Source organism: Phyllobates terribilis, unplaced genomic scaffold (assembly GCF_046119375.1).
Source record: "Phyllobates terribilis strain yellow unplaced genomic scaffold, ASM4611937v1 Scaffold_11__3_contigs__length_659146591, whole genome shotgun sequence".
NCBI lineage: Eukaryota > Metazoa > Chordata > Amphibia > Anura > Dendrobatidae > Phyllobates > Phyllobates terribilis.
The window spans coordinates 566,216,412-566,234,245 of record NW_027362771.1 but is presented as its reverse complement, the minus strand read 5'-3'; the positions used below and the strand labels follow the sequence as shown (position 1 = coordinate 566,234,245).

Sequence of the window (17,834 nt, the reverse complement as noted above, 5' to 3'; positions counted from 1 at the left end):
AGGGCCTTCTGGTACTGCCCCATTTTTGTAGACCTGTCCGTCTCAGGAATAAGAGATATAAAGTTCTCCTTGTAGCGTGGGTCTAGAAGGGTCACCAACCAGTAATGACTGTCACCCAAAATTTTGAGAACGCGAGGGTCATGGGAAAGGCAGCGTAACATAAACTCAGCCATGCGTGCCAGACTACTAACAGGCAAGACTTCTGTGTCCTCACCAAGAGTATGACTGACCATGCTCTCCTCCTCCTCTCTGTCCTCTGGCCATCCACGCTGGACAGACGGTATGACAGCTGTGCAGGTAGTACCGTCTATAGTGCATGAAACTAGCTCCTGTCCTTCCTTCTCCTCCTCATTGTCACCCAATCCACGTTGGGATGAGATGAGACTGGGCTGTGTGTAATCACCCTGTATGGTTTCTTGCTCCATCTCATCATGCTCCGCCTGCAATGCATCCTCTTTGATTGTGAGCAGAGAGCGTTTTAGAAGACAGAGAAGCAGGATGGTGACGCTAATTATGGCGTCATCGCCGCTCACCATCTTGGTGGCGTCCTCAAAGTTTTGGAGGATGGTACATATGTCTGACATCCATGTCCACTCCTGAGGTCTTATGTGTGGAGTCTGAACTGAATACCGACGGCCTTGTTGATGCTGGTACTCAACAACTGCCCTCTTCTGCTCACAAATCCTTCCCAACATCTGCAGTGTAGAGTTCCAACTCGTGGGGACATCACACACCAGTCTGTGAGCCGGAAGCGGCAAACGCTGCTGAAACACAGCAAGGGCGGCGGAAGCTGTAGCTGACTTTCTAAAATGGGCACACAGGCGGCGTACTTTAACAAGCAGATCTGGCCACTCCAGGTAGGATTTGAGAAACCCCTGAACCACGAGGTTAAGCACATGGGCCAGGCATGGTACCTGTGTGAGCTCGCCTCGCCTTAGAGCCACCACCGGTTCCGGCCATTGTCACACACGACCATGCCTGGCTGAAGGTTCAGCGGTATGAGCTACAGATCTGCCTGCTCTTTCAGAGCTGTCCATAACTCTTCAGCATTGTGTGGTTTTTCACCTAAGCATATTAGCTTCAGCACAGCCTGTTGCCACTTGGCCGAGGCAGTGCTGCAGTGCTTCCAGCTTGTGACTGATGTGGTAATTTCGGAGATGGAGGCTGAAGAGGAGGAGGAGGCTGAGGTGCAGGAGCTGTAGACCATGGGGGCAACCCTGATTGACCTAGGGCCCGCAATCCTTGGCGTCGGGAGGATGTGTTCCGTCCCAAGGTCCGACTGGGTCCCGGCTTCCATTATGTTAACCCAGTGTGCCGTCAGCAAGATGTACCATCCCTGCCCACGTGTCCGTGGTTAGGTGGACTTTACCGGTAACTGCGTTGTTGAGAGCACGGCTAATGTTTTGGGATACGTGCTTGTGTAATGCGGGGACGGCACACCGGGAGAAATAGTGGCGGTTGGGGACCGAGTACCGAGGGACGGCCGCCACCATCAGGTTGCGGAATGCTTCCGTCTCCACGAGCCTAAAAGGCAACATTTCGAGCGCAAGCAGTCGTGAAATGTGATAATTAAGTAGTGTGGCCTGTGGGGCGTTGGCTGCATATTTGTGCTTGTGTTCCAAGGACTGGGGTATGGACAACTGAACGTTGCGCTGGGACAAGGACATGGACGTGCTTCCTGATGCTGCTATTTGAGAGTGTGCAACGACAGGTGCAGGGCAGGAGGCATCTTCGCATGCACCATGGACAGGGGATTGGCTTGCATGCACAACAGCAGAAGAAGCAATGGTGCCACCCGCAGACACTGTTCCTGTACCCTGGGGTTCGGCCCACAAAGTCGGGTGCTTTGCTGCCATGTGCCTGATCATGCTGGTGGTGGTCAGGCTGGTCGTTTTGCCACCCCTGCTGATGCTGGCCTGGCAGGTGTTGCAAATGGCCTTTTTGAGGTTATTGGCAGAGTCTTTAAAAAACAACCAGACTCGGGAAGACCTAACATTTGTACTGGAAACTTCCTTCATGTTGGTGTTACGGGGAACGGTTGCCTGCCTTCTGTCTGCGGCCACACACAGCTTCTTCCTGCCTGTTGGGGTGCTCTGCCTCCCTCCCCCTGTGTGCTGCTGTCCTCGCTCTGCATGTCCTCCTGCCAGGTTGGGTCAGTTACTATATCATCCACCATCTCGTCTTCCACTTCCGCACCCTGGTCCTCCTCCTGACTTTCTGGCAATTGTGTCTCATTATCGTCCACCGTGGCTGCTCAAATATTTTGGCATCGCTACACGTGATCTCCTCTTGCCCCGCTTCAAGTGGACCGGGTGAGAGGCCCGAATCTATAAATGGAAAAGTGAACAGCTCTTCAGTGTCCAAGTGTGGGATCAGTTGTCTCTGGGTACTCGGCATGGTGGGAGGAAGGAGGATCAGGGTGAGGAATATGCGGTCCAGACTCACGGCTACTGAGACTTGACCGTGTGGAAGACAGGGTGGTGGTGGTGGTGGCTAAGTGACTGGAAGCATTATCCGCTATCCAACCAACAACCTTTTGACACTGCTCTGGGTTCAATAGTGGTGTGCTGCGGTCCCCTAGAAATTGGGACAGGAAGGTCAGGCGAGAAGATGTGGGTGTTTGTTGTGGCACAATTTCGGCTTGCCCACGGCCTTGTCCTCGGCCTCTGCATGCACCATTACCATCACGTCCAGTTACCCGTCCCTTGCCACTTGCCTTGCCCATTTTAAATGGAGGACAGTATCTTCCACGCTCACTCCAAATGACTGAGTTTGGAGCGAATTTATATGTGATCCGTGTGATAGAGAAAACAGTTTCAAAATACCTGGCCTGTAGGTAAGTAGTTTGACCAGCAAACTGCTGTGAATTGCTTCACTGACACACTGAAAGAAATTTTTAATGGAGGCCAGAAATGGCAGTATTTTCTGACAACGTATATGTGAGCTGTGTGACGGAGAAAACACAGTTTTAAATACCTGGCCTGTAGGTAACTATTTTGAACAGCAATCTGGTGTCAATTGCTTCACTGACACACTGAAATTTTTTTTTAATGGAGGCTAGAAATAGCAGTATTTTCTGAAAACGTATATGTGATCCGTGTGACGGAGAAAGCACAGTTTTAAATATATGGATTTCTAGCGCTGTAATATGGAAAGGACCTGGCTGTATTCTGCAGTGCCAACAAGCAAATGGCGCAGAAAAACCGTGTTCTCTGGATTGCTTTTTAAGAAAATAATGAGGATTAAGATGCAAAAAAAATTATTACTGGCCCCTGAGACCTGGGCCTATTTCCAGAAATATCTAACAGCAGCAGCCGACAGAACTGGAATGGAGCCTCTTGTGCTATATGCACTGCAGTCTGGTCTGCTATATACACTGCCTCCCTGCCTATACACCCTGCCTGCCTGATATCTCTGCAGATGGATTAGTCCTCAGAAGGACTGTTTGTTAAGATGGATATGTGTAATGTACGGTTTTTCTCCCTACACTACCTAATACACAATCAAATATCTCCCTGACACAGCAGCACCTCTCCCTACACTGTCTGATCCGGAGTGACTGTGACGAGCATGGCGGCGCCAGGTCTGATATAGACCTGATGACGCTGTGCGGCCAGCCAATCACTGTAATGCCCACAACCAACATGGCTGCGGCATTACAGTGCATGGCAGGCAATCCCTGCATGTTCATTGGCTCTGTAAAGAGCGCCAAACATGCAGGGAGGAGACCCGAGCAACCCGGAAATACTCGCCGAGCGCAGAGCTTGTCGAGCACCATGATGCTCGGGCGAGTACCGAGTAGTGGCGAGCACATTCGCTCATCGCTATTACTATGCTAATTGCATATTGTACTAAGCCAGCTAGTTGTTGATTTACAAGACCAAGTGGATACCAACTATGCAAATTGATTAAATGCTCAAACAAGAGACCTGAGCTCTGCACTTTTTCCACTGAACTGTGAATTATGACCTGAGCAACAGAAAAATATAAAAAGGGATTTCTATCGTGCTGCAAAGAGAATGAAAGAATCAGAGACACCCTTCATGAAAGTAGCTTGGTAGCATTGCTCCATCCAGAGAGACATAGATTTGTTTTCTACAGGATTCCAGCCTAAGGGTACACGGCCCTGGCGGGAAGGATACCGATCTGCTCCACTGACCATCAGAGATGTGGCGCCCCTGAGGGTTCAGTTGCCACAGAGATACTGCACCTCACCCAGAGGTGTGGTATCTCACTTTCAGGTAAGGAAGGAGTATTGCCTGGGACCCTAACACCTGCATCCAACACTACACTACTCCAGACCAGCAGGAGGGGCAAGATGCATCGCTGTCCTGCTGAGCCCTGTCCCTGGCTGGAGTGGGGGCAACCAAAGTAGGGGGAACCATGTAGTGGGTGTGGGTGGAGGAAGTAAATCAGGGGAGAACTTGTTGGGAATAGTATAAAGTGGGAAGCCATCTTTGTAGATTGTAAGCCCTCGCGGGCAGGGTCCTCGCTCCTCCTGTACCAGTCGCTGTCACATTGTGTTCAAGATTATTGTAATTGTTCTTGTATTATACCCCTTTTTCACATGTAAAGCGCCATGGAATAAATGGCGCTATAATAATAAATAATAATAATAACAATCTTGAAAGGACAGATCAGTCTGAGAGGAGAAGTAGTGGGACCAGGAGCTCTGCAGGAGCTCTGCTCAGGGAAGCAGAGGCCTGAGTGAGGAGGCCCAAGACTGAAGAGAGAGAGGAGCAGGAGAAAGGCTCCAGGAACGTGGAAGGGACCACAGGGGTACGGGCAGTGCTGGAGGCCACCCGTATGCCTGAATCTACCAGGAGGTGGAGGGGTCAGGTCGCACAGAGGGGACCGCTCCCTAAACTAGCAGAGTTCTTTAAGCCTCAACTAGGAAACCGGAGGCTGCAGTATTTCAGGTACGGCAGCCACAAGCCATATCTGTCTCACCAAGAAGGTAGCCATAGAGGACCCAGGCGACAGAGAAGACGTCGCCCGGCAAGGTCCGCGGTCATTGAATTGGGACACTAGGTGTGAGGTGCAGGGAGACGGCCAGAAGGAACACACAGAAGGGGGTCCTGTTATGTACTCCGGAGGTACCTGAGGGTTGGCTGAGTCCCTGCCCGGTGAACGCAGCACGACGTGGGAAGTTATGATCTGCAGTTGTAACCAGGAGCAAAGTAAGAACTGTGAGTAAGGCTGTGTGCCCACGATGCGTTTTTAATGCATTTCTGCAGCGTTTTTGCAGCTGCGGAAACGCTGCAGAAACGCATTAAAAACGCATGGTAGAAGGTCAGCAATGTTCCCCAATGATAATCCGCATGTGCTGTGCACATGCTGCGGAAATTTCCGCTGCGGATTATCATTGCGGAAAAAAACGCAGCACTACCAATTATTTTGCGGAAGTGCTGCGTCTTCGCCGCCATTGACTTGCATTAGACTGCATGGATTACGCATCACTGTTTATGTAGATGCGTAATCCAAGCGTTCTAATGTGCGGATGGTACCCGGGGGTAGAGGAGAGGAGAGTCTCCTCCACACCCAGGTACCATTAAAAAATCTGTAAAAAAAGAATAAAATAAAAAATAAATATATACTTACCTTCTGGTGGCCCGCGCAGCGCTCCTGCTTGCTTCCCAGCACTTTGCAGTGGATTGAAGCACCTGCGCTGACGTCAGAGTCATGTGACGGGTCACGCGACGCTGACGTCGGCATGTCTTTCAATTCACTGCTGCCGGCAGCCGGGACCGAGCGAAGCAAGCCAGCGCGGGCCATCGGAGGGTAAGTATATATTTATTTTTTTATTTTTACCACTCTCTCGGGTCACACTATATAAATCCATGCCGTTTGCATGGATTTATACAGTGTGACCTAGTTGTCACAAGCACTTTCCAAGTGATGCTAATCGCTTGGAAAGCGCTTGTCAATCCACATGCGGAAATGTCAGTGAATAACGCTCCATTTCCGCATGTCCCTGGCAGGAAAACGCATGTACAATCCGCATGTACAATCCGCATGCGTTTTTTTCTGCTAGGGAGATGCAGAAACGCTAAGGAAAAAATCCTGAGCATTTCTGCATCGTGGGCACATAGCCTAAATCCGGAAAACTGCATCCCCACTGTCTCTGTGAATTATTACTGCTGCGCCATCACCCCCTGCACTACACTGCACCACGAGTGCTACTTCCATAACAGCAACATCTACACTGCCCTGGAGCTAAGCTCTACCTGTGGAGAGCTGAACCAACTCTGCTGCATTAACAAGAGCTACAGAGGATCTGCTCCACAGCGGCGTCTTTCCTTAGCCGCATGCCACAGGTGGCGTCACGAACTTTATATAAGAACTTTAATTCCCCTGTAAATATCCCCTTTAATTGACCGCCCTGGGTCACGGACCGGGTCACGCCACTGTGACATCTCCCCTAGCAACGACTGGCCCGGCATCGAGTACCCCACGGCCCAGGGGGCGCGTCATCTTTGGCGTCACGAACAGGATATGAACCCACTCGTTATTAACGGGTATTGTGCGCCTAGAGACTGTGTTTTATACTGTATGTGGCTCCCTCCCCAGAAGAACAGGCGCCATTATGTGCGTTATCAAGGACGACAAAGAACCTCCCATCGTGGGCCGGGTCCCAGAATGTCGCCAAAAGCTCAACCCGCCCCATGCGCCTGTGGCCATATACCTGGATCTGTCCATCGGTCTGGGGAAGCCGCCTCCGGGTGTGGCCGACAGCAAGCAGCCATGGGACCACCCTAGAAAGGGGAGAGGAGAGAAGAAACCTGGGAGACAGGGTGGAGTCTCCAGCAGTCTAGACAGACCGCACCCGGCAGGCAAGATGGAGGAGAGTCCGGAGCAAGCTCCCATCCATGGCCTGCAGCAACCAGAAATGTCTCTCACCCTGGAGGAGGCAATTGCTAAGCTATCCCTGGAGGATACCGAGTTCCTCCATGCCAAGGTCCAGAAGTTAGGCCGGAGGATGGAGAAGGCCCAGCAGGATGCCATCGCCAGCTGGAAGGAGGAGCAACTGGGGAAGATCATGAAACGGCAGCAGCCAGCGCTGCATTCCACCAGCAGTGCCCCAGCCCCGGAGGAGCCTGAACAGAGCCAGGAGGCGGAGAGCAGCACAGGAGCGGATGCGGGAGCAGGTAAGAGGAGTCTCCCTGTCCCGGGCGCTGAGAGTGCTGACCTGCTCCTGGGCTCCCTGGCGGAGCCTCCGATCCCGGGCGCCTGCTCTGCCGAACTGCTTCTAGGCCCCCGACCAGAGCCACCTGCCCCTGCACCCGAGTGGGTGTACGGAAGCCCCGCCTATGACTGGTCCGCCAAGTTCGAGGACCAGCAGGGACTCCCTCTGACGCCCACACCTGCACCCCCGGTTGCCTGCCAAGGAGGAGAGGAATTTCGATGGGACAACCGGGAGGGGGACCTCATGGGGTTCCCGTGGGAGACCCAGACCCAGGCCCTCAGGAGAGAGGAGCATTGCAGGCGGGAGCTCCTACAGTTAGAAAAGGAGCAGTACGACCGGCAAGTGCGGTGGGAGCAGATGGAGGCCCGGAATATGGCGGCCAAAACCCGGGCCCGCAAGACAAGATCTACCACCCCCAGTCCCCGTCTTGAGGAGATAGTGGTGAAGTTCGACCTGGAAGCCGGGTGGGGCTTCGTCAGAGAGCCGCAGATGGACAGGGACATTTTTGTATAGCGGCGGGACGTTGAACCCCATCTCCAACAGGGGCATCCCGGCCGAGACCTCTACACCGGTGACCGTGTCACCTTTACCCGACACAAGGGAGAGCGCGGGTGGTATGCCCTCCAGGTGTACAGAGTGGTGAAGGAGAGAAAGGACATGCCCCTGCAGTACGAGGCTGATGACCCGGCTGGGTCAGCCTGCAGAAATCAGGTGTTTCCCCAGAGGGAACACCACTATTGAACTGTTTAGTTAACAGACTGTATATAGTTACCCGGAAGGGTACAACACTGCTCAAGTTCATATTGAAAAAGTTTGTTTGTGTGTGTCTTTAAAGATCTATAAGTGTACCCGGTAAGGGTAAAAAGAACTGAAGGGTTATGGACGGTGACTAACCGAAAAACTTTCCGTTGTAAATAGTTGCACTTCTTAAAGTACCCCTTATTGGTTTTATACAACAAGACTGACCTCAGAACAAAAACCCGTTTGGCGTGGCCGAAGACATGGTCCAACACCTGGATCACCTATGCCCTGCAGCCACGCCCAGGACCTATGTTGAGGGTTTGCGGACGGGTCCCTCATGTTCATCAGAATTGCACCTTGTTTAGTGGAATGGACACCCGGTTACAGATCGCGCTGTAACCTGCTAAAAAAGTTTGATATGAGAAATGTTTTATATGTGTGAAGAAAAGTGTTCTTTAAAGAAAAAAAAGTTTTATATAGTAACCTGTAACGTTCAAGTAATGTGCCTCCCACAAAGGGAATAAAAAGTTTGTTTATGATCTTATATGTAATGCATTCTAAAAATTGTATGTCTAAAACCGTGTTTTACTCTGTTCCAGCCCACGGACGTGCTGTGTTTTACCAGGGGGGTGTGTGGCGCCCCTGAGGGTTCAGTCGCCACAGAGGTACTGCATCTCACCTAGAGGTGTGGTATCTCACTCTCAGGTAAGGAAGGAGTACTGCCCGGGACCCGGGAACACCTGCATCCAACACTACACTACTCCAGACCAGCAGGAGGGGCAAGATGCGTCGCTTCCCTGCTGAGCCCTGTCCCTGGCTGGAGTGGGGGGGACCAAAGTAGGGGGAACCATGTAGTGGTTGTATGTGGAGGAAGTAAATCAGGGGAGCAATTGTTGGGAATAGTATAAAGTGGGAAGCCATCTTGAAAGGACAGATCAGTCTGAGAGGAGAAGTAGTGGGAGCAGGAGCTCTGCTCAGGGAAGCAGAGGCCTGAGTGAGGAGGCCCAAGACTGAAGAGAGAGAGGAGCAGCAGAAAGGCTCCAGGAACGTGGAAGGGACCCCAGAGGTACGGGCAGTGCTGGAGGCCACCCGTACGCCCAAGTCTGCCAGGAGGTGGAGGGGTCAGGTCGCACAGAGGGGACCGGTCCCTAAACTAGCGGAGTTCTTTAAGCCTCAACTAGGAAACCGGAGGCTGCAGTATTTCAGGTACTGCAGCCACAAGCCATATCTAATCACCAGAAAGGTGGCATAGAGGACCCAGGAGACAGAGAAGACATCGCCCGGCAAGGTCCGCGGTCACTGGATTGGGACACTAGGTGTGAGGTGCAGGGAGATGGCCTGAAGAAACACACAGAAGGGGGTTCTGTTATGCACTCTGGAGGTACCTGAGGGTTGGCTGAGCCCCTGCCCGGTGAAAGCAGCACGACGTGGGAAGTTATGATCTGCAGTTGTAACCAGGAGCAAAGTAAGAACTGTGAGTAAATCTGGAAGACTGCACCCCACTGTCTCTGTCGATTATTACTGCTGCGCCATCACAACCTGCACTACACTGCACCATGAGCACTACTTTCATAACAGCAACATCTACACGGCCCTGGAGCTAAGCTCTGCCTGTGGAGAGCTGAACCAACTCTGCTGCATTAACAACAGCTCCAGAGGTCCTGCTCCGCAGCGGCGACTCCCTTTAGCTGCATACCACAGGTGGCGTCACAAACTTTATATAAGAACTTTAATTCCCCTGTAAATATCCCCTTTAATTGACAGCCCTGGGTCATGGACCGGGTAACCGCCACTGTGACATCTCCCCTAGCAACGACCGGCCCGGCACCGAGTACCCCACGGCCCAGGGGGCGCGTCAGATACATTTGGGGAAATCAGGTTGGGGCAATGAGGTCATCTGGCCCCATGGATAAGTTGTTTGAGGTTGCCAGTTGGGACCCTCCGGTCGCCTGGAACCCATAGAGACGTTCGGAGAAGCCAGATTGGGACCAGCCGGTCGTCTGGCCCCATGGAAACTCTCGGAGAGGCCAGGGTGGGAACCACGGGTCTACTGGCCTTGTACCTCGATGGACTGTCAGCTTCCTAAGCTTGCCGCTCTCTGTGGGTCCTGCATGTCAGACCAAATGAGAATCATGAGCTCAAAGGAACTGCCTAAGGAGCTCAGAGACAGAATTGTGGCAAGGCACATATCTGACCAAGGTTATAAAAGAATTTTTGCATTACTCAGGATTACTAAGAGCACAGTGGCCTCCATAATACTTAAATGGAAGAAGTTTGGGACCACCAGAAGTCTTCCTAGACCTGCCAAACTGAGCAATTGTGGGAGAAGAGCCTTGGTGAGAGAGGTAAAGAAGAACTCCAAGATCACTGTGGCTGAGCTCCAGAGATGCAGTAGGGAGATGTGAGAAAGTTCCACAAAGTCAACTATCACTGCAGCCCTCCACCAGTCGGGCCTTTATGGCAGAGTGGCCCGACGGAAGCCTCTCCTCAGCGCAAGAGATATGAAAGCCCGCATAGAGTTTGCTCAAAAACACATGAAGGACTCCCAGACTATGAGAAATAAGATTCTCTGGTCTGATGAGACGAAGATAGAACTTTTTGGTGATAATTCTAAGCGGTATGTGTGGAGAAAACCAGGCACTGCTCATCACCTGCCCAATACAATCCCAACAGTGAAACATGGTGGTGGCAGCATCATGCTATGGGGGTGTTTTTCAGCTGCAGGGACAGGACGACTGGTTGCAATTGAAGGAAACATGAATGTGGCCAAGTACAGAGATATCCTGGATGAAAACCTCTTCAAGAGTGCTCTGGACCTCAGACTTGGCCAAAGGTTCACCTTCCAACAAGACAATGACCCTAAGCACACAGCTAAAATAACAAAGGAGCGGCTTCAGAACAACTCTGTGACCATTCTTGACTGGCCCATCCAGAGCCCTGACCTAAACCCAATTGAGCATCTCTGGAGAGACCTGAAAATGGCTGTCCACCAACGTTCACTATCCAACCTGACAGAAATGGAGAGGATCTGCAAGGAAGAATGGCCGAGGATTACCAAATCCAGGTGTGAAAAACTTGTTGCATCATTACCAAGAAGATTCATGGCTGTACTAGCTCAAAAGGGGGCTTCTACTCAATACTGAGCAAAGGGGTTGAATACTTATGACCATGTGATATTTCAGTTTTTCTTTTTTAATAAACTTGCAAAAATTTCTACATTTCTGTTTTTTTCAGTCAAGATGGGGTGCAGAGTGTACTTTAATGAGAAAAAAAATGAACTTTTTAGAATTTACCAAATGGCTGCAATGAAACAAAGAGTGAAAAATTTAAAGGGGTCTGAATACTTTCCGTACCTACTGGATATTTGGCTCGTGATACCAGAACCGCCACCCTATGTGGGGCCCATTATACTGTATGGAGGACTATGTGGGACCCATTATTCTGTATGGAGGACTATGTGGGATCCATTATTCTGTATGGAGGATTATGTGGAGTCCATTATTCTGTATGGAGGATTATGTGGGGCCATTATTCTGTATGGAGGACTATGTGGGGCCATTATTCTGTATGGAGGACTATGTGGGGCCATTATTCTGTATGGAGGACTATGTGGGGCCCATTTTCCTGTATGGAGGACTATGTGGGGTCCATTATACGGTATGGAGGACTATGTGGGGCCCATTATTCTGTATGGAGGACTATGTGGGACCATTATTCTGTATGGAGGACTATGTGGGGTCCAATATACTGTATGGAGGACTATGTGGGGCCATTATACTGTATTGAGGACTATGTGGGGCCATTATTCTGTATGGAGGACTATGTGGGGCCATTATACTGTATGGAGTACTATGTGGGGAGATTATACTTTATGGAGGACTATGTGGGGTCCAATATACTGTATGGAGGACTATGTGGAGTTCAATATACTGTATGGAGGACTATGTGGGGCCATTATACTGTATTGAGGACTATGTGGGGCCCATTATTCTGTATGGAGGACTATGTGGGGCCCATTATTCTGTATGGAGGACTATGTGGGGCTATTATACTGTATGGAGTACTATGTGGGGAGATCATACTGTATGGAGGACTATGTGGGGTCCAATATACTGTATGGAGGACTATGTGGAGTTCAATATACTGTATGGAGGACTATGTGAGGCCATTATACTGTATGGAGGACTATGTGGGGCCATTATACTGTATGGAGGTATTTGTGGGACCATTATACTGTATGGAGGACTATGTGGGGTCCAATATACTGTATGGAGGACTATGTGGGGTCCAATATACTGTATGGAGGACTATGTGGGGCCCATTATACTGTAAGAAGGACTATGTGGGGCCCATCATAATGTATGGAGGACTATGTGGGGCCATTATACTGTATGGAGGACTATGTGGGACCCATTATTCTGTAAGAAGGACTATGTGGGGCCATTATAGTGTATGGAGTACTATGTGGGGCCATTATACTGTATGGAGGACTATGTCAGACCCATTATTCTGTATGGAGGACTATGTGTGGCCCATTATACTGTATGGAGGACTATGTGGGGCCCATTATTCTGTATGGAGGACTATGTGGGGCCCATTATACTATATGGAGGACTATGTGGGGCCATTATACTGTATGGAGGACTATGTGGGGTCATTATACTGTATGTAGGACTATGTGGGGCCCATTATTCTGTATGGAAGACTATGTGGGGCCCATTATTCTGTATGGAAGACTATGTAGGGCCATTATTCTGTATGGAGGACTATGTGGGGCCCATTATTCTGTAACAAGGCCTATGTGGGGCCCATCATACTGTATGAAGGACTATATGGGGCCCATTATTCTGTATGGAGGACTATGTGAGGCCCATTATACTGTATGGAGGACTATGTGTGGCCCATTATACTGTATGGAGGACTATGTGGGACCCATTATACTGTATGGAGGACTATGTGGGGCCCATTATACTGTATGGAGGACTATGTGGGGCCATTATACTGTATGGAGGACTATGTGGGGTCATTATACTGTATGGAGGACTATGTGGGGCCCATTATTCTGTATGGCGGACTATGTGGGGCCCATTATTCTGTATGGAGGACTATGTGGGGCCCATTATTCTGTAAGAAGTACTATGTGGGGCCCATTATTCTGTATGGAGGACTATGTGGGGCCCATTATTCTGTAAGAAGTACTATGTGGGGCCCATCATACTATATGAAGGACTATATGGGGCCCTTTATTCTGTATGGAGGACTATGTGAGGCCCATTATACTGTATGGAGGACTATGTGAGGCCCATTGTACTGTATGGAGGACTATGTGGGGCCCATTATTCTGTATGGAGGACTATGTGGGGCCCATTATTCTGTATGGAGGAATATGAGGGGCCATTATTCTGTATGGAGGACTATGTGAGGCCCATTATTCTGTATGGAGGACTGTGTGAGGCCCATTATACTGTATAGAGGACTATGTGGGGCCAATTATCCTGTATGGAGGACTATATGGGGCCCATTATTCTGTATGGAAGACTATGTGGGGCCCATTATTCTGTATGGAAGACTATGTAGGGCCATTATTCTGTATGGAGGACTATGTGGGGCCCATTATTCTGTAACAAGGCCTATGTGGGGCCCATCATACTGTATGAAGGACTATATGGGGCCCATTATTCTGTATGGAGGACTATGTGAGGCCCATTATACTGTATGGAGGACTATGTGTGGCCCATTATACTGTATGGAGGACTATGTGGGACCCATTATACTGTATGGAGGACTATGTGGGGCCCATTATACTGTATGGAGGACTATGTGGGGCCATTATACTGTATGGAGGACTATGTGGGGTCATTATACTGTATGGAGGACTATGTGGGGCCCATTATCCTGTATGGAGGACTATGTGGGGCCCATTATTCTGTATGGAGGACTATGTGGGGCCCATTATTCTGTAAGAAGTACTATGTGGGGCCCATTATTCTGTATGGAGGACTATGTGGGGCGGATTATTCTGTAAGAAGTACTATGTGGGGCCCATCATACTATATGAAGGACTATATGGGGCCCTTTATTCTGTATGGAGGACTATGTGAGGCCCATTATACTGTATGGAGGACTATGTGAGGCCCATTGTACTGTATGGAGGACTATGTGGGGCCCATTATTCTGTATGGAGGACTATGTGGGGCCCATTATTCTGTATGGAGGAATATGTGGGGCCATTATTCTGTATGGAGGACTATGTGAGGCCCATTATTCTGTATGGAGGACTATGTGAGGCCCATTATACTGTATAGAGGACTATGTGGGGCCAATTATCCTGTATGGAGGACTATATGGGGCCCATTATTCTGTATGGAGGACTATGTGAGGCCATTATTCTGTATGGAGGACTATGTGGGGCCCATTATTCTGTATGGAGGACTATGTGGGGCCCATTATTCTGTAAGAAGGACTATGTGGGGCCCATCATACTGTATGAAGGACTATATGGGGCTCATTATTCTGTATGGAGGACTATGTGAGGCCCATTATACTGTATGGAGGACTATGTGGGGCCCATTATACTGTGTGGAGGACTATGTGGGGCCATTATACTGTATGGAGGACTATGTGGGGCCCATTATACTGTATGGAGGACTATGTGGGGCTCATTATTCTGTATGGAGGACTATGTGAGGCCCATTATACTGTATGGAGGACTATGTGGGGCCCATTATACTGTGTGTAGGACTATGTGAGGCCCATTATACTGTATGGAGGACTATGTGTGGCCAATTATACTGTATGGAGGACTATGTGGGGCCTATTATACTGTATGGAGGACTATGTGGGGCCATTATACTGTATGGAGGACTATGTGAGGCCCATTATTCTGTATGGAGGACTATGTGGGGCCATTATTCTGTATGGAGGACTATGTGGGGCCCATTATTCTGTAAGAAGTACTATGTGGGGCCCATCATACTGTATGAAGGACTATATGGGGCCCATTATTCTGTATGGAGGACTATGTGAGGCCCATTATACTGTATGGAGGACTATGTGAGGCCCATTATACTGTATGGAGGACTATGTGGGGCCCATTATTCTGTATGGAGGACTATGTGGGGCCCATTATTCTGTATGGAGGACTATGTGGGGCCATTATTCTGTATGGAGGACTATGTGAGGCCCATTATTCTGTATGGAGGACTATGTGAGTCCCATTATACTGTATGGAGGACTATGTGGGGCCCATTTTTCTGTATGGAGGACTATGTGAGGCCCATTATACTGTATGGAGGACTATGTGGGGCATGTAAAGCCAGACCTGTCATTCAATAAAGAGGCGGCATAGATGGATGGAGAACAAGTAGGCAGAAAGGTTTATCAAACTGTTAAGCCACGACAATGTGGCACTGAGCGCCTGTGCTTGGTTTGATCAGTCATTTTGTGCTGATAGACTTCCAAAACCTGGATTCACGTTCTCTCCATGTGGTTGCTTCTACTTGTGGCACATCAATGTATTGGTGGAACAGTTCTGAACTCCAAGAAAGTGGTTGACAACAGATTAGGAACCGGCCAGAAACAGCAGGAGAATGACTTTATGGACTTTTTTTGCTGAAACAATAGAACCAAGGTGGATTACTAACCTTCGCCACGGCATCTGGTGTCTGCCCCATGGTGACAAAGATCTCATGGGCGCTAGGGAGGTAAACCTCCTTAAAGTATCTTATGGTCTCGGCATCAGCTCCAGGAAAGTCGGAGCGAGCCACTTCTTCCATCAGCTTCATCTCGAACTCCGTGTTCACCGGGCCCGGCTCTATTAAAGAAACACTGCACATAACAGCAAGAGCATCAATTACATCACTGCTCACTACCGAACAACATGAGTGCTCAACGTAATCATAGATTGTATCTACAAACAAGGGTAAAGGGCTTTGGAAATACATTGCATCGATTTTACATTGAGTTACAACAACATGTACTATATAACCTGTACTATAGTCCACACTGCAGGCACAAATCTGCTGACTTTAGTATAGATTAGTTCTAAAATTGTGAACAAGATCTAGAACAGACCTTACTCTGACAAATATGATAAGAGCAGCTACACCAATATAATAAAGCATTGCTGGATCTGTGAACTAAATCTGGGTAGGGATAAAGAATATACCTACTATAATACTGACAAATACGTACAAGAGTATAACTACTATAATACTGCCCCCTATGTACAAGAATGTAACTGCTATAATACTGCCCCCTATGTACAAGAGTATAACTACTATAATACTGCCCCTATGTACAAGAATGTAACTGCTATAATACTACCCCCTATGTACAAGAGTATAACTACTATAATACTGCCCCCTATGTACAAGAATATAACTACTATAATACTGCCCCCTATGTACAAGAATATAACTACTATAATACTGCTCCTATGTACAAGAATATAACTACTATAATACTGCCCCTATGTACAAGAATGTAACTGCTATAATACTGCTCCCTATGTACAAGAATATAACTACTATAATACTGCCCCTATGTACAAGAATGTAACTGCTATAATACTGCTCCTATGTACAAGAGTATAACTACTATAATACTGCCCCCTATGTACAAGAATGTAACTGCTATAATACTACCCCCTATGTACAAGAGTATAACTACTATAATACTGCCCCCTATGTACAAGAATATAACTACTATAATACTGCCCCCTATGTACAAGAATATAACTACTATAATACTGCTCCTATGTACAAGAATATAACTACTATAATACTGCCCCTATGTACAAGAATATAACTACTATAATACTGCCCCTATGTACAAGAATATAACTACTATAATACTGCCCCTATGTACAAGAATGTAACTGCTATAATACTGCTCCTATGTACAAGAGTATAACTACTATAATACTGCCCCCTATGTACAAGAATGTAACTGCTATAATACTACCCCCTATGTACAAGAGTATAACTACTATAATACTGCCCCTATGTACAAGAATATAACTACTATAATACTGCAACTATGCACAAGAATATAACTACTATAATACTGCCCCCTATGTATAAGAATATAACTACTATAATATTGCCTCTATGTACAAGAATATAACTACTATAATACTGCCCCATGTACAAGAATATAACTACTATAATACTGCCCCCTATGTACAAGAATATAACTACTATAATACTGCCTCTATGTACAAGAATATAACTACTATAATACTGCCCCTATGTACAAGAATATAACTACTATAATACTGCCCCCTATGTACAAGAATATAACTACTACAATACTGCCCCCTATGTACAAGAATATAACTACTATAATACTGCACCCTATGTACAAGAACATAACTACTATAATACTGCTCCTATCCTATATACAAGAATATAACTACTATAATACTGCTCCTATGTACAAGAATATAACTACTATAATACTGCCCCCTATGTACAAGAATATAACTACTATAATACTGCCCCCTATGTACAAGAATATAACTACTATAATACTGCCCCCCTATGTACAAGAATATAACTACTATAATACTGCTCCTATGTACAAGAATATAACTACTATAATACTGCCCCCTATGTACAAGAATATAGCTACTATAATACTGCCTCCTATGTACAAGAATATAACTACTATAATACTGCCCCCTATGTACAAGAATATAACTACTATAATACTGCTCCCTATGTACAAGAATATAACTACTATAATACTGCACCTATGTACATGAATATAACTATTATAATACTGCTCCTATGTACAAGAATATAACTACTATAATACTACCCCTATGTACAAGAATATAACTACTATAATACTGCCCCCTATGTACAAGAATATAGCTACTATAATACTGCCTCCTATGTACAAG

General features: G+C 47.9%; 1 protein-coding gene across 3 annotated transcripts in view; it reads right to left on the bottom strand.

The window, feature by feature from the left end:
• Positions 1 to 17,834, bottom strand: part of RDH8 (retinol dehydrogenase 8) — a 74,575-nt gene that overhangs the window by 10,959 nt on the left and 45,782 nt on the right. For all 3 annotated transcript variants that reach the window (XM_073654127.1, XM_073654126.1, XM_073654125.1), the window contains one exon: positions 15,571 to 15,754. In XM_073654127.1, the coding sequence (XP_073510228.1) occupies positions 15,571 to 15,754 (184 nt within the window). The remainder of the gene's footprint in view (positions 1 to 15,570; positions 15,755 to 17,834) is intronic.